General features: G+C 35.8%; 1 protein-coding gene across 6 annotated transcripts in view; it reads right to left on the bottom strand.

Annotated features, from left to right (window-relative positions):
- Positions 1-22,481, bottom strand: part of TRPC4 (transient receptor potential cation channel, subfamily C, member 4) — a 251,741-nt gene that overhangs the window by 38,430 nt on the left and 190,830 nt on the right. For all 6 annotated transcript variants that reach the window (XM_011992974.1, XM_011992973.1, XM_011992975.1 and 3 more), the window contains one exon: positions 17,484-17,820. In XM_011992974.1, the coding sequence (XP_011848364.1) occupies positions 17,484-17,820 (337 nt within the window). The remainder of the gene's footprint in view (positions 1-17,483; positions 17,821-22,481) is intronic.

Raw genomic sequence — 22,481 nt, 5'->3', positions numbered from 1 at the left:
AGCTCCTTTATAACTATATATTTCCCTTGCAAAATAACATTTTCTAAAAAGCAAATATCTTGACATATATTTTTCTCCCAAGTCAAAATGACTCAAAGACCATGAAAATCAGTGTATCTAGCAATCATAACTGGTTTCAGACAATAAGTGGAATACCGTGTTGTGTTTCTTTAAGCAGTTAGTGCCTTCAGAGACCGGACTTTAGTCTTGAGACATGATGGTTATAGCATTCATGGTAATTCATTAAAATACTTTATATGTAGCAATAGCTTTAAAGCTGTATCTAGAAAAATATATTTTTAATTTTTAATAGGAAATGCTTTATTTTCAAGTTCTATGAAGCACTTACAAAATATTAGTGTAGGTTATTATTTTATTTCCATTATCTTATTAAAATTTTATAATTCCATATTTAGAGCCTAATGATGAGAGAGATATCAGTAGATTCAGTAAATATTAAAAGGGTAAAGATGATGTCATAACTACATTAACACAAGCAAACAATGAGAATTCTTTAGGATAATATTCTGAAACATGAAATTTAGAGTTGAAGATCTGCGTAGGATGTAGAAAGTTGGAAAAGTATTATCCCTCCACTGACTCAAGAAAAATTGAAATTATAAAATTATAATTTTCCAAGCATGCATCAGAGAGATAAGAAACCAAGGAATCTAAACTTGAAATATAAGCACTGTCCTCTAAAGCATCCACGTTTTGAGCCTTAGCTCACCTGCAGCAGAGTATGCAAGGAAGAGACACTGGTACCATCCAAGACATTAGACTCACTGTGAGGTCGCAGGAGAGACCAGAATCCCTGGGACCCACAGTCACAAGGAACATTTCTACCGTTTTGCATGCTCTTCTTCACGGACCCCATCCAAAGCTCAAAGGAAATATTATAGTTCAAGCCCGGGGGAGAAAAGAGGCTGATTCTGTGGAAGAGGCACAGAGTCCTATCCAGGCTCCTCTCCCCTAAGGAGCAAAACACTTTAGCCTGGTGGAAGGGACAGAAAGCACTCCTGGGTCTCAGGATTACAGCAACACCAGCAGAGCAGGGGCAGGAAAAACTTCCCTGTACATAAGCTGCCATGTTTGCCATGAAAAGGAGGGCATAGATCATGGAGAAAGTGCCATCCCTAGCACTCAGATATAGGCCTACCTAAGTCTGACCCTGGATGAGGACATCAGAGAGTTTTCCTGCCCTGCATCACTAGGCCAACAAACACCAGGGAACAATCAGCAATTGACAACCAATGGAGGAAGGGCCTCTGAGGCACAGATGCACAGGGAAGGTCAAAACTGTAGGTGGAGAAGGAACCACCTTCTCCAAAAAAGAAGAGAATAATCTTCTTTTCCACCCTAAGCTGAGGCATGTGATGCACTGAAATTGACCGTAGCAACAACAAAACCCAAACCCAACTCAACTCCTGACTTACTGCCTCAAACCTCTATACTAACACAGAAGAGAAGAGACATGTACATTTTCAGGCATAAAGGCTGCGTACGTCTGTTGCTAGTCTTCTGCATAGGTGGAATGAATAACTTTCCAAAACACACATACACATATGTACCCACATACACCAAACCATGATGCATCATATTCAAGCTGTCAAAAACAAAAGATAAAGAAAAAATACCAAAAGCAGCCAAGAAAAAAAAAAAAAGGAAGAAAAGTAAGACTGACACCACACTTCTGGTGTAAAAAGTATATACAAGGCAATGGAGTAACTTTTTTTTTTTTTTTTTTTAGATGGAGTCTTGCTCTGTCGCCAGGTTGGAGTGCAGTAGCGTGATCTCGGCCCACTGCAATCTCCACCTCCTGGGTTAAAACGATTTCCCTGCCTCAGCCTCCCAAGTAGCTGGGACTACAGGCACACACTACCCAACCTGGCCAATTTTTTGTATTTTAGTAGAGATGGGGTGTCACCATGTTGGCCAGAATAGTCTCAATCTCCTGACCTCATGATCCGCCCACCTTGGCCTCCCAAAGTAACTCCCTGCCTGGGATTACAGGCAGGAGCCACCGCGCCTGGCCTGGAGTGACATCTTTAAAGTGCTGAAAGAAAAAGAATAAAAATTAACCCAGGATTCTATATACAACACAAATAGCTCTAAGAAATACTTACTAAAGACTTTTTCTTCAAACAATCAAAATCTGAGACAATTTATTTCTGTCAGACCCACACTAAAAGACATACTAAAAGGATATTTTTAAGCCAGAAGTTATATAATATTGGATGGAAAGTTAGATTTATTTTTAAAAATGAAGATTTATGTCCATAAATGTGTGTGTGTATATACATATATATATGAAGATGTTATACATATAAAATAAAATATATATTTTTATTTAAAAGTTTTCTAACTTATAATTACTGCCTAAGTAAAAACTGTAGCAATGTATTGTAATTTCCAACATATGTAAAAGTAAAATGTATAATGACATTAGCACAAAAGATGAGACAGGGGAATTACAAGCCTACCATCATTAGGTTTTTATACTACACATAAAGCAGAATAATATTTTTGAAGTTAGAATGTAATAAATTAATAGTTTATATTGTAAATATTATGGCATCCTTTTAAATATTTTAAAATATATGAGTAGAGAGCCATAAATGTAAATAATAGTGTTATACAAATATTTAATCCAATAACAAGCAAACAAGGAAAAATGCAATGAAGAACAGATGGAATAAATAGGAAAGAACAATAGCAATGGGGGTAGACTTCCAGTTTACCCATATCATAATTATACTCAATGAAATGTATGATCTAAACACACTAAGGAAAATACAGAGATGATCATACACACAAAAAAGTACAGGCACAACTCTATTACAATTCATTCCTTTACTTCATTACACAGAAGTAAAGGAAAAATAAAGAAATAACATAAAACAATAATTAAAAGACAGCTCCCGTGGCTACATTAATATAAAAGTAGATGCATTTCACAAGAAGCAATATTACTAGGCATAGAGAGGGATATAACATAAAAATAAAAAGGTCAATTCGCTAAGAAGATATAAAAATTCTGTGTGTGCTTATGGTTAACAAAAGAACCCTATAATACAAGATGCCATAACTATTAAAACTGAAATAAGAAACAAAGAAAAGTAGAATTAGAATTGGAGCTTTCAGCATTCCTCTCTGTAACCAACAGAACCACCAGACAGAAATTTAGTATGATATAGAAGACCTGAACAACACTATCAACAACATGACAACAGCAGAAAACATATTTCTTTCTTGTGCACATGGAACATTGACCAAGATAGACCATAGTGTGGACCCTAAAACAAACCTCAACACATTTATATATGTTGAAATCATACTAAGTAAGTTCTATGACCACAACATAAATAAACAACCAATCAATAGTTAAATGTACCTAGAAAATCCCCGAATATTTTTCAACTAAACAATATAGTTCTTTCGGCTCAAATACGAATTTATGAGAATAATTAAAAATATTTTGAAAAGATTGAAAACGAAGACACAACTAAAAACTCTTTGTGAGGCTTCTAGAGCAGTACTTAGAGGAAATGTGCAGCTCTGAATGCTTTATTAAAAAAGAATGAGGGGTTCAACTCAGTGATTTCACCTTCAATTAAGACATTATAAAAAGAAGAGCAAGTTTAAACCAAAACAAGCAGAAAGAAGAAAATAACAAAGGTAACAAAAATCAATACAATCTGAAACATAAAACAAAAGATAAATCGATGAAAACAAAAATCTAGTTTTTTGAAGTGGTCAATAAAATTGATAAAACGCTAGCCAGATGATTAACAAAAAAGATGATATAAATGATCAATATCAGAAATTAAAGAAGGAACATCAAGACAGATCTTACAGATATTATAAGAATAATAAGCAACTAGAATGAATAACTGGATGCTCGTACATTTCAGAACTTAAATGAGCTTTTTTTTCCCTGAGACGTAAACTTCAAAACTCACTCAAGAGAACATAAAGCAACCTGAATAGTCCTATACTTATTAAAGGAAATGAACCTGTAGTTAATATCCTTCCAACAACAAAAAAATTCAGGTCCAGTTGATTTCATGGTGTGTTCAACCAAACATTTCAAGAAAAAATAATACCGGTGCTAATCAAACTCTTACAAAGACACAACAGTAAGAAACATTTAAGAGGCAAGTATTACACTGATAAACAATCAGACAAAACTCTTTAAAATGACACATCAATAGCCCTTGTAAATATGCACAAAAATCCTCAATAAATAGTAGTGAATAAAAGTTAGCAATATATATGAAAAAAATAAATCATGACCAAGTAATGTTTTTTCCAGATAATGAAATGTTGTTTCAATATTTAAAAATCAATCAGCATAATTTATCCCATCAACAGATTTTTGAAAAAATGTGATGATTTCAATAGATGCAGTATAAGCATTTGACAAAATTTAAGATGCATTCATGATAAAAACTTTCAGTAAAGTATGAATAAAAGGGAAATTTCTTAATTTGATAAAGGGCATTTATAAAAAATTATAACGACTTTTCTGTAAAGGGTCAGAGAACAAATAATTTAGGCTTTGCAATAAATGGGCATGAATGTGTTTCAATGAAATTATTTTAAAAAACTGGCAAACAATCTGAGATCAGGTCCATAGTTTGCTGTCTCCTGTGGTGGTGATTACATGACCGTATGTGTTTGATAACATGTTGTATCTCTGCACTCAACTCCAAAAGTTAGTGTTATAACTTAATTTGAATGTAGCAAAAATTACAAAATTGATATTGAGGAATGAATACAGTGATAGAAAAAATAATTTAAAATATTATTGTAATACATTGATTACAGGCAATATATGAGTAACTACATTTCTTTTACATTTTCTCTCTGTTTGAAAATTTTAATAATAAAATGTTGAATGAAATAAAAACATAGTAGACATGATGTTCTATCATTAATTAGTGAAAATAAACAATGACTATTTAAAATTATCAATAAAGTTTTGTTTTTATATTTTGTTCAAATTTATAACTCATATGAGAGCTGATTTCAGATAAATTAATTATAGTGTATTTTTTAAAGTTGGCTGTAGACAACTGCTTTATTCTAAATTCAGCATTTATGTCCTAGTTTCCTCTTTTAGTCGTCTTTCATAAATAAATTTCTCATGAGAGGTCAGATAGAATTGGGACATAATTGGGAAAATGATAGTATTTACTACCTCCATATTGGAGAAAGGAGTATATCAGAACTGAGTAAGATATGATGCCTGCACTGGATTTTAGAGCTGGTGGGAAACTTAGAATTTAAAATATCCAGTAAGAAAAAAGGCTTGACTCACATTTTTTCCACACCTATGGTGCTTTCTCCTACTAACCTGGCTACAGACTCAGAATTCAATTGACAACCACAGCCTGCATGAGAAAACTAAGGCCTAAAGAGGCAGTGTAAACAATAATGCGATGCCACTAGGTAATGAAGAAACCAGGACTGGATCAGAATCTCCTAAATGCAGTGCACTTGGACAACATTTTCTTATTCTTGAGAGTTTACAAGGCACAGAGCTATGTGCTTCAGAGGACAGACTGAGGGCTTTGGGAAGGAGGCATAAAGAAGTTATGAGCTCAGTACAATGTTGCTTATTTGTTTTGTCTTGCTTGACACTGTCAATTCCCAGATATTAAATATGTGCATACAATCATTGGTTTAACAAATGCATTTCAAGTTAATTTTTCACCACAAGGCACAGTGATAAGAGCTAGTCTATGTTAGGTGATCAAGGGGCCAGGCTCAACTCAGCTAGCAGTTAGCTTTAGAATCTTAGCTTAGCCTCTCTAGGTCTCATTTCACTTCAAAATTTAGAGGTTTGGTTTACATGACTTTTACAAAGTATGATTTTTATCCTAACTGCATAAATTGCCAAAGATCGCTTCTTCCTATTAGGATTGTGACAATTTTACTAAAAGCAGTCATCATAATCGCTGCCATGAGAGATGAAGAACTGTCCTGTACAAGAGGGCACAGACTTGCTCTGGTCTGCTCCACAAAGCAGAAATTGGATCTTTGAAAAGAAAAGTATAGAGAGATAGCTTCTGGCCAAATATAAGGAAGAATATTCTGGCGATTAGAGTTGCTCTGAAACTGGAATGGATTACCCTGTAACAGAGATTCCAATCCAGAGGCTGTCTTTAAGCCACAGAAATTGTAGCAGTAAGTGGAGACGGATCTGTGTAATCTCTAAAATTCATTCCAACTTAATAAATTTGTAATTTAGTTGCTTTCAGGTTTGTATGTATCATGAAATAAAATATATTTTAAAGTACATGCTAACCAGAGCATTTATATTTCATTATGTCTTACAGATAAACTTCATTATCTTTGTACCTGCTTCTACTAAACTGAAAAGTCAAATGTGATTATTAACAGTCACCGAAATAGCTAAATTCAAATATCTTGTGGGTATTTACATAGAGGATGAAAGGCTTTGGGAAGGAGGTATAAAGAAGTTATGAGCTCAGTACAACTCAATATTTTATTTCGACTTCCTTCATAGCTGAGCAGACTCTGTTCTCATCTGATGGGTTAAAGGAGATGAAACTTCAACTGGAAGTTTAGACTAGATGACCTCTAAGGTTTTCTAAGAAGACTACCAAGCAAAAACTCACAATGCTGATATATTACAGTTCCTCTGGAGATCAAGGAGGAGACATTAAATCTGATTTTCTTGACCACCCAAAATCTTACTTCACTTCTGACCTTTGAAAGGCACAAATGTGTGGGAAAAACAGAGATCCTGATAAAACCGGGAACTCATGCCATCATTTTGTTCAAACTTGAGCTATAGATAAGATTGCCAATCAATGTCTGTTGGGTAATGTGTTGGGATCTTTTTTTTTAAGTTCCAGATTGAAATATCACTTTTTATAGCTCTGGTCACCACATACCTGTCAGATGGCTGTGGATTTATGTTTGTTATGAGCATGGTAGCGGAATGGCCAGTTTCATTTATTCTGGCAACCTTTACTGAATTTTTGAAGAAACAAGCTTTTAGAAAAACTAGAGGGTGCTATTAACTAAATAAAAAATGAATTCAGATAGTAAATTATCCATGGTAACTAAAAAGCCTGAAGAGAACAAAGATTAAGAGAGCTTCTGTCACAAAATGTTTATCTTGTTCCCACAATGGGAACATTTCAAAATTGCTCTTTGCTGTTTATAAACAGAGGACATGATTTCTCAGAGTTGTGGTGGAGGCCTAATTTCAAGCATTGATGTCAAGACTGTGGGGACCAACAAAGGAAAGATCACAGTACAAATGAGTCAGAGAACTTCCTTTTAAAAATATTTGTAGATGCCTGGAAGTTTTTACTATTTTTTTTTTCTACCTTTCCCATAACAATTTTCACTCAGGGCTATTTGAGGGTTCTATTATGTCCTGCGAAGCTGGCTGTGAGGATGTGATGGGGTAGGCAATGCTCAGATGCCACATTTAACAGCACCAATTACATGTGACAAATGTGTAACTCTGCAAACAGATATTCCGTCGTTCCCTTTCTTACTGTCAGTACTTACACCAATAGTAAACAACCCCAAACAAAAAGCACATCACCTTTTCACCTATGACAACTTCCAGGGGTCTATCATTTAAACCCCAAAGCTGTGGGGGACCTGACCTTGGAAGTCTCTTCACAGGACACCGAGCTTTATGTTGTGGTATCACATCAACAAAGATAACTGAACACAAAACATTCCTCCCTGCTGGAGTTTTGTATTGTTTCGTTTTTTGATTTTCAAATCAGGGAATATAAAAGTAGTCTCTCGTCAAAAATCTGCTTCTGTTCAAAGAGAAATTTAAAGGAATTCTTTTATTCAGTAGAAACCCACTTGTTCTGGACCGCTAAGAGGCACTCAGTTAAGGGGCAGCTCCTGTTCTCAGCACTATACTTAAAACTCAAACAAAGGTGAAAACAAGGACCCCAAGTATCCACGTTCTGAAAAGAGTTTACAGAAAATTGTAACCAAACTTTTCCTTCCAAGGCCTACTAGGAGGCATCAGGATCCTATCTGTTCCCAAACATCTAGCCCTCTACTTCCATAATCTATAACAGAGGTAGACCTAGGAAGACAGATGGTGAGAGAGTCACGAGGTCAGGGAGTGCAGGGTTTCTGTTTTGTTTTTGTCATTGTCGTTATTTTTTAGAGACAGAGTCTCACCCTGTTTCCCAGGTTGCCGTGTAGTGGTGCATTATATCTCACTGCGTCCTCAAACGCCTGAGCTCATGCGATGCTCCCACCTCAGCCTCCTGCGTAGAGTAGCAACGACTAGAGGCACACGCTACCGTGCCCAGCTATCTTTTTTTTGTTGTTGTTTGTTTTTCTGGTAGAAAAGAAATCTTGCTATGTTGGCCAGGCTGGTCTTGAACTCCTGGCATCAAGCCATCTCCCCACCTTGGCCTCCCAAGGAGGGAGCTTGGATTACGGGCATCAGCAGCCTGGCCAGGACAGTGCAGTTTTTGTGCTAAAAGTGAATCTCAGAAGGAGAGGTAAGGGTGTTTCCTCACCAATACTACTGCCTCCCTAAGTCAAGTAAGGGAGACTCTAAGAAAACCCCTCATAAAGTCTGGGAATTTCTACGAGGAGGAACTACTACCTCACCCCTGCTGGGGCATCTGTTTGGGCAGTTGGCTTGCTCTCTCCCCTCTGGGTCCAGCTCATCACAGAAAATAGAAAAGCAGTGAAGTTTGGCAATAGAGTAGCCCGTGGTAGTCTGGCCTGTCTTTTAAGGTGGCAATGTTCTGTGGTGCTGTTGTGAGGTAAGTGCATATTACAAGAATAGACTGGGTTTGAGCCTTCTTGCCAGGACTCAAGAGGGATTTGTTAGGGTTCCAGGACCCCCATTAGGGACTGACTACTGGTTGCAGGAGTGGAGGAACTGGAAGATGCCTGGCAGAGTTGAATCTCTGACTCAGAGAACTATGCAGTGTGGAGGCACAACAGGGCCCTCAAGGAACAGCCATGCACCCCTCAGGAGAGTCAGCATCGCACAGGTGGCTCAGTAATAGCCGGAGAGGCAGGACAACCAACCAAGAAAGAGCTCTGACCAGGGTACCAGGTAAATCAGGACATTTAACTTCTCCCATCCCCCATCTTCCCTAAAGCAACAGGAATGAGGAAACATGAAGAGCCTGTGTCCTACCTTGAATACCAGTGTTGGAGTTAAAGGATGTGTAAGAGATGGACAATTCCTTATCCTTCAAGCCATGAGTCAGGCCTTTATTGGGAAGAGAAGATCTTTAAGCTTATTATAAAATTTGAGTTTTAAACTGAATATAGCCTACTTTTAAATAATTTGAATTTCAGAAAATTTATGATAACTGATAGTGATATCATTCGGAAACAAAGAAAGGATATTTGATATAAGGTGGCCAAGGAGAGTGATAGAAAGAAGTAAAACTATTTCATGTTTAGATTCAAATACGTTGAAGCTCCTTAATAAAACCATTACATGATTAGGAAATTTGACTTCCAGAATTGTTTCTCAGTCTTTAATGTTTAAAATACTTTTGGAATTTCTAAATCAGCCAACCATAATCTGAATTTGTCATAAGAATCTACAGTAATTATAATTTTAGTCAGCAGACCATACTTCAAAAAACACTGACATAAAGAGACAGTGAATGTTAAATATTCTTAGTTGGAAGACATCTAAAAATGCTTAAACCACTATGGGTTTTGACACCATTATTTTAACATTTTGAGAAAAAAAAGCTAGGAATATATAATTAAGGAAGTACACATTTTTAAGTTTACCAAGAAAGGATGCCATGTTAGTTTCAGAGTAAGAGTGAAGTGTAGAACTTTAGAATTCCAGATCATCTGATAGCTTCTGACCTAAAAATAGTTACTTAAAAATCAAGTGAGACATTTTATCAGTGTAGGAGCTTTCTTTTTATAGGATTTTAATTTAAAAATTTTCCATGAAAACTAAGAAGTAGAATGCTTTTGTACATAGGAAGACAAGGAATAAATATTTCTCCAATTCCTTGTTCATTACCCTTTCAATAGGTAGCAGTAGTTGCCTAATATATAGTTTTGAATAAGTGAATATTAATAGTTTCACTATGAAAATTACCACCTTCCACTTAATACAAACTTCTGAATATTTTAAAAATAAATATGCACAAAGGAAATATATTTATTTCTTTCAATTTTCCTGAGTACTCCTTACACACACACATACATACACACACACACACACATAGACACACACACAGAAATTTAAAAAATAATAATGTCCTTGAAGAAAACAAATTTAACTTTAGGACATAGCAACTAATACATGGAAAGCAAAATAGGAAACATCTCTAGGTCAAATCAAAGGACTTACTCTTTCTTTCTTGGAATGGATTGCTTCTTTTAGTGCTAGAAAGCCACACATAATATGTTTTAGATTAGAAGCAAGGCAGTGATGATACTGGTGGTGATGTGAGCATGGTGGTAGTGATAAGTTTGGTATGTTGGTAAACATAATATTCAATAGTAAATCATATCAAATGCACATCTTAAAGAGCATTAGACATTTAATGAAGCAGAAACATGGTCCATTCAAATTTCACCTGTGTAAAAATCTAAGTCGGCAAATAGAAGCGAAGAAGTCTCAGGTATGGAGACATGTTCTGAGCTGTTTTTGCCTTTTCAAATTCTACCTCTCACACTTTTGGGTCAGTGTCTCAGAAAGGATAAAGAATCTAGATCTAGACTTACATTGACTGGAATTTGAATCTGGTATCACTTGTTAGCTCCTTGATCCCTTGATCCCTGCAAGGAATCTAAATTCTCTAAGCCTGTTTCCTCTCTGTGAAATGAGACATTAACTCATTTATTATGATTAAATGGAACAGAGTTACTGTGAAGTTCGAACAAAAGAATGCATTTAAATTACTCAGCACGCTGCCTAACTTTTCAGTTTCTACTATTTATGACTACGACTACTACTACTACTACTACTACTACTACTACTACTGTTGTTACTCTGTGCTAATGAAGACTAATTCAAGAATCTCTCATGCTGGTTTTTTTTTTTTTACTATGACCCTTTCTTTTTGGTATCTACTCCTCTTTTCCTATCTTTTCCCCTCTTCCCTTGAACCATGTTTTCAAACATTCTCTGAAGGCCTGGAAATTTCAATTTTGCTGTATCAAATTTATATTTCACTGTCATGGCCTAAAAAGAGTTTGTTTCTCTCCAATAAAGAAATCATGAATTGGAGCACACACAATAACTGAAATCTTCATTAATATTTCATTGTTTGAGATATTACTGTGTTAGTCTTTATAATTCTGTGAAGGTGATGTTAAAATATTTTTTCCCACAGATAAATAGTAAAATGAGGGTCATATGTCACACTGTACTGACTGATTTCCTCAAAAATTAAAATATCCATTTTAAATTAATAAATGGGTAGTCTGCAACTTGGGTTTGAAGGTCTGTGTGTGTCTGAAGCTAGTTTGCTAAGATTATTTGAGCACCACGCCAAGGGAGGAACTGGGGAAAGTAATAGGCGTATTTCTTATACTTGTGAAAATATTGTCTGGGGCTGCTTGAGGGGATGGGAAATTCAGCAGTGAGGCTGAAAATATGAAGCCATATGATCTTAATGACTTTTGACAAAAGATGAAAAAATGGTCATAAGAGGAAGAATTAAATATATGTGCACACACATATGTATATATACACACATGTGTGTATATGTGTATGTATGTGTATATATGTGTCTATATGTACTTATATACACATAACTGATTATACATATATGTGTAAAAACCATAACTGGTTATACACATGTGTGTGTATATATATCTATACACACACACATACACACACACATATATATCCATACATATAGTATTATTTGACTCTACGAATATTTATCTAGATGAAAATGTGATCATCAACTTTTCATTCTACATCTTCAATTTGGTAGGCCTTGTTTAGATGTTCAGACTTGTTAATATCAACCTTTTAAAACATAAAAATGTAAAATAAATTATGGAAATGAGAAACCAACTTGTTTAAAAAATTGCTAAATAAAGTATGTGTTATAGGCAAGTTGTATAATCTGGATATTATGAGCAATTCTTACTTTATGCCTAGGAATTCAATAGAAGCTATTTTTAACAGAGCTTAGACCTCCTCCTATGTTATATCTTTTCCTCAGTTCACCCTTCTCACCATGCTCAGTGTGCATAGATTTGCATACCGTTTAATTGTGGCATAATCCCGGGCATGCTCACAATGTCATGTCACTTCAGCAGCCATTTTGTTTTCTCATAGGAACAAAGTATTTCCTGCTGTATTCATACAATAGCCTTCATTAAAGTTTCTTTCTCTTTCCTTCTTTCTTTTTCTCTTTCTTTCTTTCCTTTTTTTTTTTTTTTTTTTTTTCTTTCTTTCCTTTTTTTTTTTTTTTTTTTTTCCTTTTTTTTTTTTTTTTTTTTTGAGATGGAGTCTCGCTCTGTTGTCTAGGCTGGAGTGCAGTGGCACAATCTCGGCTCACTGCAACCTCTGCCTTCCGAGTTCAAGTGATTCTCCTGTCTCAGCTTCCTGAGTAGCTGGGACTACATGTGCCCGCCAATATGCCCATCTAATTTTTGTGTTTTAAATAGAGATGGGGTTTCACTATGTTGGCCAGTCTGGTCTCGAACCCCTCGTGATCTGCCCACCTCGTCCTCCTAAAGTGCTGAGATTACAGGTGTGAGCCCCCACGCCCAGTCCAAAATTCTACTTCTTTCATGAAAAGCGTTATCCATTTTATCATTGATTTTACTAAGCTAATTACATAAGTCTACATCTGGAAATTTTACACATATCCATACTCTTTTGTGCAAAGGGATAAGTTTTAACAAAATTTGTGGGTTACAATCAGAGTTGGAATGAATTCTGAGGGAAAATTCAAACTGGGTTTCAGGAAGGCCTGAAAACTAGCATTCAAAAGTTTGTTTTTCCCTTATCTTACTACATATTATCTTCAGAAACAAATGACCTCTCTTTGAGATAAAACTCTTGCCATAATTTCGATGAATTCTCATAATGCACATTACTCATATAACATGCTTTAGTTTTCATGTAATTTTTTAATGAAAATAAATTTATCGTATTCTATTCATTACGTATTCCTAGTATAATATATTAAAAATCAAACCCTGAATAAGTTAAGAGCCTCAGTCATGGAGAACGTAAAAGTACCCAAGTCTCTGATCTTCTAGCCTCAAGCTCTTTCTAATCCATCATTCAGTGTTTCCAACAAAACTTTTTCTCCAGACACCCAAAAAGTGTAGCTCTGTTATTAGGTCCATATAAATGCTTGATCAAACAACTGTTTTACTTTTTACTCTAGATTAAGTGGGTAATTTGACAGCCTGAGAAGGATATTGGTGTCTATCTGTCTGGAATTTACTCATCTATTGAGAGTTCTAACAGAATTATCCATGATTAGTTTTCTCCATTAGTTAGAACTGTATCACAACGACCAGCATCGTAAGTTTGGTCCCTGTAAAGCTTTTTGGCTTTCTTTCTTATATAATAAAGTTCATCCTGACAGCAAATATGTGCAAGAAGATCTCTTGAGGCTGTTTGATGGCAGAAAGGAAAGGTCGATAACCTTCAAATACAAGCAAGTCTGAAGTAAAAATAATTCTAAAAGCTTTGTTGGACGGTGAGTTCCAACTTATCGCTGACACCACGGCAGAGGGATAGAAGAGCCATTATGAACTGCTTTCTAAAGATGTAAAACACAATAGATTTAAATAGTCAACAATGTTGAACTTCAACAAGAAAGATACTGAAATAACAGAAACCTTATTCTGCCATTGTACTGAAACACAAGATAACTGGTTCTATGAGGCTGAATACAGTTCTTATTGTTGAAAAACTGCAAGATTCCCAGGCAAAATCATACTTCTTAAGAAGAAAAAGCAATTGGTTTGAAAGGTTAGGCTTTAAAGTTAGAGAACTTTCCTACCTAGATCAACATGGACATTTATAAATATATAAAACAAATAAGTGAAAAGTGTTTTGCTAGGATAAACAAATGAGAGGTATAAAGTGATCATTTCTCATACATCAAGATATTATGAATGTGAGGAAGATCTTTTGAAAATGGAAGAAAAGTAAATTTAGTACAAATAAAGAAGTATTACTTTATACAACAAGTAACTCACAGAGCTGACATGGTTTGAAAATCTAAGTCAGTTCGAGAAGACTTGAGAAAAAACCGTAAACAGAGTTCTAATCTACCATTGGGACAATTAACATGATGAGGGACACACTTATAAGCCACATCATTTCCGTAAGTCATTCAATCTTGATGTTATAAATCTAGAACCTTGCAAACAAAGAACTATGAAATGTTCTGCTGAGGGACGCATGGCCACTTACTTTATCAGACAGTAGGACAGGGCAAGAGAATACAGAGGATTCATTAATATAGTCATCAGACCAGACCATGCTTTTTTATATATATCACATTTTTAGTAAAAGATTACAGTGTTCCTTCTCTGATATCTTTAGCTTTGTTTTCCCCCTCAACACCATACTTCCCACGAAAGGATCAATTTTCTCTGCTTTAACAATGGTAGCTTAGCAGACAGGATGCTACGATTCAGGGGGACTTTAGATGTCATTCACTCTAAATCTTGCATTTTGTAGATGAAGACACTGAAAATCCTGAGAGCTTGTGACCACCTATAATTTAATAGTCTCCTAATGGTAGAACCTGAGCATGGATTTAAGTCCAGTGCCTTTTGCAGAACAGCCCAACACAGCACACACTCCTTCTAATCATGGATCTAGCAAGGCACTGCAAACTCAGTATCGGATATGAGGCATTCACAATTCACCAGACTTGGTGAACAATATAACGGTTTGACAGATCTCTTTGATATATAAACATCTTTTCCTCATGCCCCATTATTTAAACAAGATGATCATTTGCATGCCTGTTTTTTTTTTTTTTTTTCCCCCTAGGAAATCTCTTTTCATCCTAAAATTCTCAGAAATATTAACTCCCTACAGTCAGGAAATCTTGAGAAAATGTTGCCTATAGCAGATATTTTTCTAAGCTGGAATTATAATACTCACAATTAAATCTATACCTCATATAATCATTTAGCTGTGGTTGGATGTAGTTTCTTCCAGCCAGCTTTCATGAAATATTCTGTTAGAATCTTGGTGTGTAGCGGGCAGCCAATGACTGTTTTCACTGGACAAGTAATTAGAACTTTGGACCTCCTATTTTTAAAATACTATTTACCATTTTATGACATTATGTCACAACTCTGTTTATTACCCATTTATTCCAGTAAAATTTAAGCTTCATTAGCAGAAGCGCTCTTTGTTGCTTTACTTTTGTCACTATCATCCTTCACTGCACATTCTGCCTGGAAAGTACTTGACACAGTTTCATTGATGGTATCAAGGAAAGATTAGGGATACTCTACGTGCTTACATTTTATTGTATCTATAGTATTTTTTCCAAATGAAGTGTTCCGCATTTTATTTGGGACACTAGAATTTTTAGACATTCAATGTAAGTTATCCATAATGGAAAATGTAATGTCCTAAACTCTTCATTAAGAATTGTTCCCAAGACATTTTCTAAGAAAACTCGTTTAAAAAATTCTTAATGGGATATATTTAATTTAAATGAATCAGGAAGGGTTATTTTATCTTTAATACCAACTGCAATGTCATAATTATTTTATTCCAAAGGACATTCAGGACACTTATAGATTATGTGAGCCTTTTAAATTTTTCTTTTCTTTCTTTTTTTGAGACAGAGTCTCACTTTGTCACCCAGGTCGGAGTGCAGTGGTGCAATCTCGGTTCACTGCAACCTCTGACTCTCAGGCTCAAGCCATTCTCCTGCCTCAGCATCCCAGGTAGCTGGGATTACAGGCTCTGGCCACCATGCCCAGCTAATTTTCATATTTTTAGTAGAGATGGGTACTACTCGAACTTCTGATCTCAAGCGATCCACACACTTTGGCCTCCCAAAGTGCTGGGATTACAGGCATGAGCCACTGTGTCCTGCCCGGCCTGACCCTTTTTTCTAATTTAAACAAGATCACACTTTATGCACTTTAGATTAATGAGAAGCTACTCTATTTTAAAGTTCACCTGAGGATATTGTTTAGTTATCCTATGTAAAACATCAAATCTTGTCCCTGTTAACTTTTCTTATTGACAATAGTTAAAGTGTGGTTTTTACAATTTTTAAAACTGAAAAACATATCTATCTCAAATAGGCTGTCTTTTTTTTTCTTTTTCTGTCTCAATGTCATTTTAGTCTCTTCAGCAGTGTTGAGAGTAACCCAAACTGAATTCTGAGATTTTGAATCATGAAATTTGTCACATATTTTCTAATAGCCAAATGATGAGGTGACTATGATAGCAGAGAGGTTTAAAATGATGAGCTAAATTGAGAAAATGTGATTTCTCAGCAAACCATAGTATAGAGAAAAGCATAATTAAAACGTGCATTTTAACCATGGCTATAATAACAAGGAGAAAGGAAAACAAGGTTTTCACTAGCTACTTTTTTTTTCTTTTCTTTTTTTTCTTTTTTCTTTTTTGAGATGGAGTCTTGCTCTGTCGCCCAGGCTGGAGTGCAGTGGCCGGATCTCAGCTCACTGCAAACTCCGCCTCCCGGGTTCACGCCATTCTCCTGCCTCAGCCTCCCGAGTAGCCGGGACTACAGGCGCCCGCCACCACGCCGGGCTAATTTCTTTTTGTATTTTTAGCAGAGACGGAGTATCACCCTGTTAGCCAGGATGGCTACGATCTTCTGACCTAGTGATCCGCCAGCCTCGGCCTCCCACAGTGCTGGGATTACAGGCGTGAGCCACCGCGCCCGGCCGGAAAACAAGGTTTTCACTAGCTACTTTAAGGGGTTCTACTTTACAGTGGTTTGCTTCAGACCCAACACAACTTTCTATGACAAGAACAAAAAGAGAGTGGCCAATGTCCTGTTGTTTAATTTCCTATTATTTTAAATTAATATAGATTTCAAAGATAAATTTGAATGGATTTTTAAAAAAAGTTTCAGTTACTTTATGTATAGAATCACTAATTCTTCAGAGTAATCTGTATGTACTTTTAGAAGACTTATCTATGAGGGATATTAGAATGATTATTTACATATAGTCAATGAGATATGTTGAGAAGTTTTAATAAACAAAGACAGTCAGTCATGGAATATGAAGTCATTAAAATCTGTAATTCGAAAACTTAAGGTTACATTTCTTAAACTGCTTTTGTAAGCAGATCCACTGCAGCTTGTAAAATAGTTGTTTGGCTTTGGGGGTTAGGTTCTTGGAGCTACAATAGTCAGAACCTGTTCTAAACATTCCTAGGTTCCCAAACGTTAATGAATATTTTCTGAGCAACAAAATTCCATGGCAGTAACATGTTTTTATTATATTTTCTAGAGTAACACATTTACCCAGGACCCATGGTAATATCATCCACTCGACGATGGTTGGTGGTGGACCTTGCCTGTTCAAGTCTGACCTGTCGATGTGCTGAGAGGCAAGCAGCAGCAGGAACAAAAAAGTCAAATAGGAGGCTGTGTGGCAGATAAACTTGATAAATGGCTTCCTGATGAACAGTCCGAGTGGGCTTTTGGGAGCTATCAGGTAGCACACAGAGAAGACAGGAAAAAGAAGTCCTATGATGAAACATGTCACCATCTTCACTGCCCAGTGTCTTCTCCTCCAGCCTGGAAACTCATCGTACCAGCGAGATGCCAGCAGCTGTTGACAATTGGGCTGGGCAACAAACTAAACAGAAGGGAAAGGAAAAGGAAAAATAAGTCATAGTTTCATGGAGTGGCCTCAGTTCATCAATAAGAACACAACTGGGATATTTAAAGACAGAAATTCTGTTTCACGTAATTTTACATTTAAACAATCAAAAGGCCTGAAGTCATTCTGTGAATAAAGCCAATGTATTGAATATTTATTCTACCCAAGGCACAGTATGACATGTTTAGTGAGACACAACTGAAGTCAAAATACTATGGCTGCACTTGAGGAAGCAAAAATAGAACTGGGGAATAGGAATATGCAAAAGATACACTGATAAGTGAACACAGCAGTTTACAAAGATACACACCTATATACACATATATAAGAATATATAAATGTGGCTCTTTTTTGATATAGTTATTATTTCTTGGTTACAACACTATACTTAATTTTTATTTATATTTGTGTGTACTTTTAACAATTTTCTGTAATAGATATTTATTACTTTAATCATCAGGAAAAGCAAACAAACTTTTCTTTATGAGGTACAAGCTAAATATACTTTTAATTGGGTTGAGGCAATATGAAAAACAGATGAAAGAAGATAATATTCACCAGAATGTTAATCATCATAGCTTAATTCGGTATAAACAATGCAAACACCTTCCTAAGTATACCTAATTATCTTATACAAAACATTTCACAGACATGACTCATTCTATCCTGACAACATTTTAGAGATGTAGCATGGACACTACTTACTGTATGTTAAGGAGGTTACATATCTATCAAACTATGAGATGTTTGAATATCTGGTCCAGGATTTTTTTCCTCAATATTTCTTTTTTTCCTCAGTATTTCTCAGATTCTATTTCTGAAACTTTCTCATTGGGATTGTCAGTTAAGCAATATATGAATTAAGAGAAAATTGTATCCTTCAGATGGAACAGTCCAAGAATGCTTCCACCTGGACATATTTGTATAAGTAGAAAAAGAAGATGAAGGCAATCCATGGCAAGATACCATGGGAGAACAAGAGCATAACCTGGTGAGAAAGTGTACAGTGGGAATAAGCGATGCCCTATGGACAGTTCTGATTGAAGGAGAGGTGTAAGTTCCTTGTAAGAGACTTGGAAAAGTTCTGTTGGCATAATAAAACGGCTTACTCTAAAAGCAAACTTAGTGCTTGTTCCTTTTACAGGTCTCTCCACCCAACTCCACATTTCCCATCTTTCTTCTTTAGTTCTAAGCCATATGGCTGTCCTTTAGGCAAGACTTTTTCCATTCTCTTTTCTGATGGTAAGCAAGCAAGCAGTCTCGATATGCAGAAAGGATGCTTTGTTTGGGGATGAAGAAAGAGATGAGGTGACATTCAAAAAGTAATCCAATAGTTGAGGTGTTCAACCATTTGGATTAGATGAATAATAGTTTTTCATGCAACTGTTTCTCTTCATCTTGTCTTGCATATCTACTTATCAACGTATATAGTGGGCAAATAAATATGCAAACAACTGAATTAGGTTTATAATAATGGATTCAGTAAATACAGATAAAACCAGATAAAGTAGTATAGTTTTAAGGCTGGGATAGGGAGGACTCTCCTCATTATCTTGTATAGCACTTACTTAAGGAAATTTCAAGCTCCATAAACAGTCAATCTAAATTTTATTCCAGACAAAGCCAGGTATTTGAAAGTCGAAATAGGAGTTTTTGCTTATATAACTGTAGAGTACTGACAAACAGTGGTTTAGATCATTAACCAGCACCGTTCTCTTTAAGAATTTTATTTTTTCCCCACATAATCCTTTCCATCAGCATTTGATAAAGAAATCATAGTCTACCATCTTCTTTCTTTTTTTATTCCCCATGGAATAAAGTATTTTTAGTAGTATTAAACTTTAGGACAACTGAAATGTCTTGATAAAAGAGAGTTAAGAAAGCCTATGGGAAATGCAAGATATAACAAGAAGTTGCCATCATCTTATAAGTATTCACACATTGACAAAACACTATAAGGGACTAAGTACTAAGTAACTCATTCCGTGCATGCAGAAAGAGTAAAAGAAAGGTGTGTACTTTGTTCACTACAGTCTAAGTGAGGTCTTGGATTCAAACTCTGCCCTTTCTGGTCAAAATCTCACTACAGCATGGGGCATCTGAGGACAATCAAACAGAGAACTTTCTTAGGATAATTTAAGATTTGTTTGAATTAATATTTCTGCTGTGAATACATACATATATACCCCGTAAAATTACCTAAAAGAAGCAAATAGTTTAATCCTCATAGAACACCTGCCATTGCAAAGTGCTAGGATAGCCATGATTTTTTATTTATGTTTCACTCTTAAAAGTGCTTTTTCTTTCTTTAGTTATTGTAAGTATATACTGTGCTTAGTAAATGAACAGTATATGTAATTTTGCATTAAACACAGACACAGGGAGGTTGTTGCAGAAGTAAAAAATATGGAGAGGAATAAGAAGAGCAGGAGTGAGTGTACGTAATACACAAGGTTCCCCAAATGTGGATGTTATTTGGCTATGTATTTGATCTAATCATAGGATTGAAATAAACCAAAAAGTATTCTGAGAATCGTTGTAAATCCACATATTCTCATGGTAATTTCACGTCACCTTTCAACCAAACATGTTCTTTACTTGTCTATACCAGCATTCTCTAAATTGTATCCCAGTAATTAATAGATTTTCCATGCAAAAATGGGTTTGGTGGTTAAATCAGTTATCAAATTAAGGATTGAAATAATTAAAATTTTATATTACAGGATTTTTCAGTCTTCACTTGCTAACATAGATTAAATCACTTCAATTATCTCTTGCCCCTCTTTCCCTCCCTCCCTCCCTCCCTCCCTGTCTTCCTTCTTCCCTTCTTTCATTCCTTCCTTCCTCCCACCCTCCCTTCCTTCCTCTCCCTGTGTCTTTTTCTCTGTGTCTGCCTCCCTCTCTGTTTACCTGGATTACTTAGAGTAATGCTTAGCTTTACTTCAACTCCCTCTGAAGGACACCCCCAAGAGAGGGGCCACCTGATTCTTTGACAGTGGCCACCAGTCCATTCCAGCAATGCCCTCTCGAGGTGGACCATCACATTGCATGCAGTGTGCTGGGAGCCTACAGCCCCCACCTCCTACGCCATCTTTCTACTGCACCATGAGTCATAAGAGGAACTACCATCTTCCGCACCATTCCAGTATTGGGAGAAGCGAAGTTTGTTTTTAGACACAATTCATTACAGCCCTTCTTTCTCTAGAGTTGTTGGCCAATTCCAGCACAACTCCTGCCATCCCATTAAAATTCATATTAAAACACTAAAACTTTCAAATTCACATTTGTGCTATGCACTGATAAAGTACGCTGTGAAAACAATTTTAAAGACTTCCCATCTCGTTCAATAACCTTTAAAAAGTTTGCAAAGTCTGATCTCATAATTATTTATAGAATCAATGAGTCATGGGATTCCAAATATTGAAGACACTGTGAAAACCATTGAATCTAATCTCATTTTTGCAAATAGAATAAGAGATCCAGTATCAATGATTTAAAATTAACTACTAGAAATATGAAAGCTCCAAACCATAACAGCAACAAAGGATAACAAAAAGGAGGATAAATCTGGAAAGTATATAAAAGCAAAACAAAACCAAATAAACAAGAAACTTCACTACATTGTATTAGTCAATTTTCATACCGCTGATAAAGACATACCTGAAACAGGGCAATTTACAGAAGAGGTTTAATGGACGCACAGTCCCATGTGGCTGGGGAGGCCTCACAATCGTGGTGGTAGGTAAGAGGCATGTCTCACATGATGGCAGACAAGAGAGCTTGTGCAGGGAAACTCCCCTTTTTTAAAACCATCAGATCTCATGAGACTTATTCACTATCATGAGAACAGCATGGGAAGGACCTGACCCCATGATTCAATTACCTCCCACTGGGTCCCTCCCACAACATGTGGGAATTATGGGAGCTACAATTCAAGATGAGATTTGGGTGGGGACACAGCCAAACCATATCAAGTATCTAGAAAAGTGAACTAAAATATTGTGTACGGACAAAGTAAGCAGAAAATAATTTAAAATATATAAAACAAATAAATCAAATAATAAAAGTAACTATGGATCAGATTTCCTTAGTATTTGTTCTTTCTTCATCTTTTCAGTTTTTCAATGTATTTTTCTAGTTTAAAAAGTTGTACACAAAGTTCAGACTGTAGTCATTCTCTATAAGAAGAAAATCCAAATTCTGGAAACAACCATCCTGGTTACTTTATCTATCTTGACTGCATCAGAGAGTCACAAGGAAGTCTCAACTGACTGCCAGGTGATTATAAAGAGAGTTGAAACTTCGGATTAGCTGTATCATAGTGATTTACATAAGGGCAATCTGATTCCTTTGCTCTAAAAGGACCACAAATCCATATACACACCAGTGTGCTCTGGGTATTACTGTATATTCTTTAGCAATTCAGAAATAATCTGCATGGGGGAGGAGTTATTTCCTCTGCAGAATGCTTTTCAAAAACTCATAATGCTGATAGCAGGGTCTAAGGATTATTTACAGGCAGAAGACCTTCAGGGAATTAATTTTTTCCATAGCTGAAAAATATGTATTTTTAATCTTTTACTTCATCCCCTACATCCCTCATGGCCTCCAGTGACTTTTAAATGTCTCTGTCTCTC

This window comes from Mandrillus leucophaeus, unplaced genomic scaffold, assembly GCF_000951045.1.
Source record: "Mandrillus leucophaeus isolate KB7577 unplaced genomic scaffold, Mleu.le_1.0 Scaffold421, whole genome shotgun sequence".
Classification (NCBI taxonomy): Eukaryota; Metazoa; Chordata; class Mammalia; order Primates; family Cercopithecidae; genus Mandrillus; species Mandrillus leucophaeus.
Note: the sequence above shows the minus strand (reverse complement) of the source record. Positions and strands in the feature narration are given on the sequence as shown.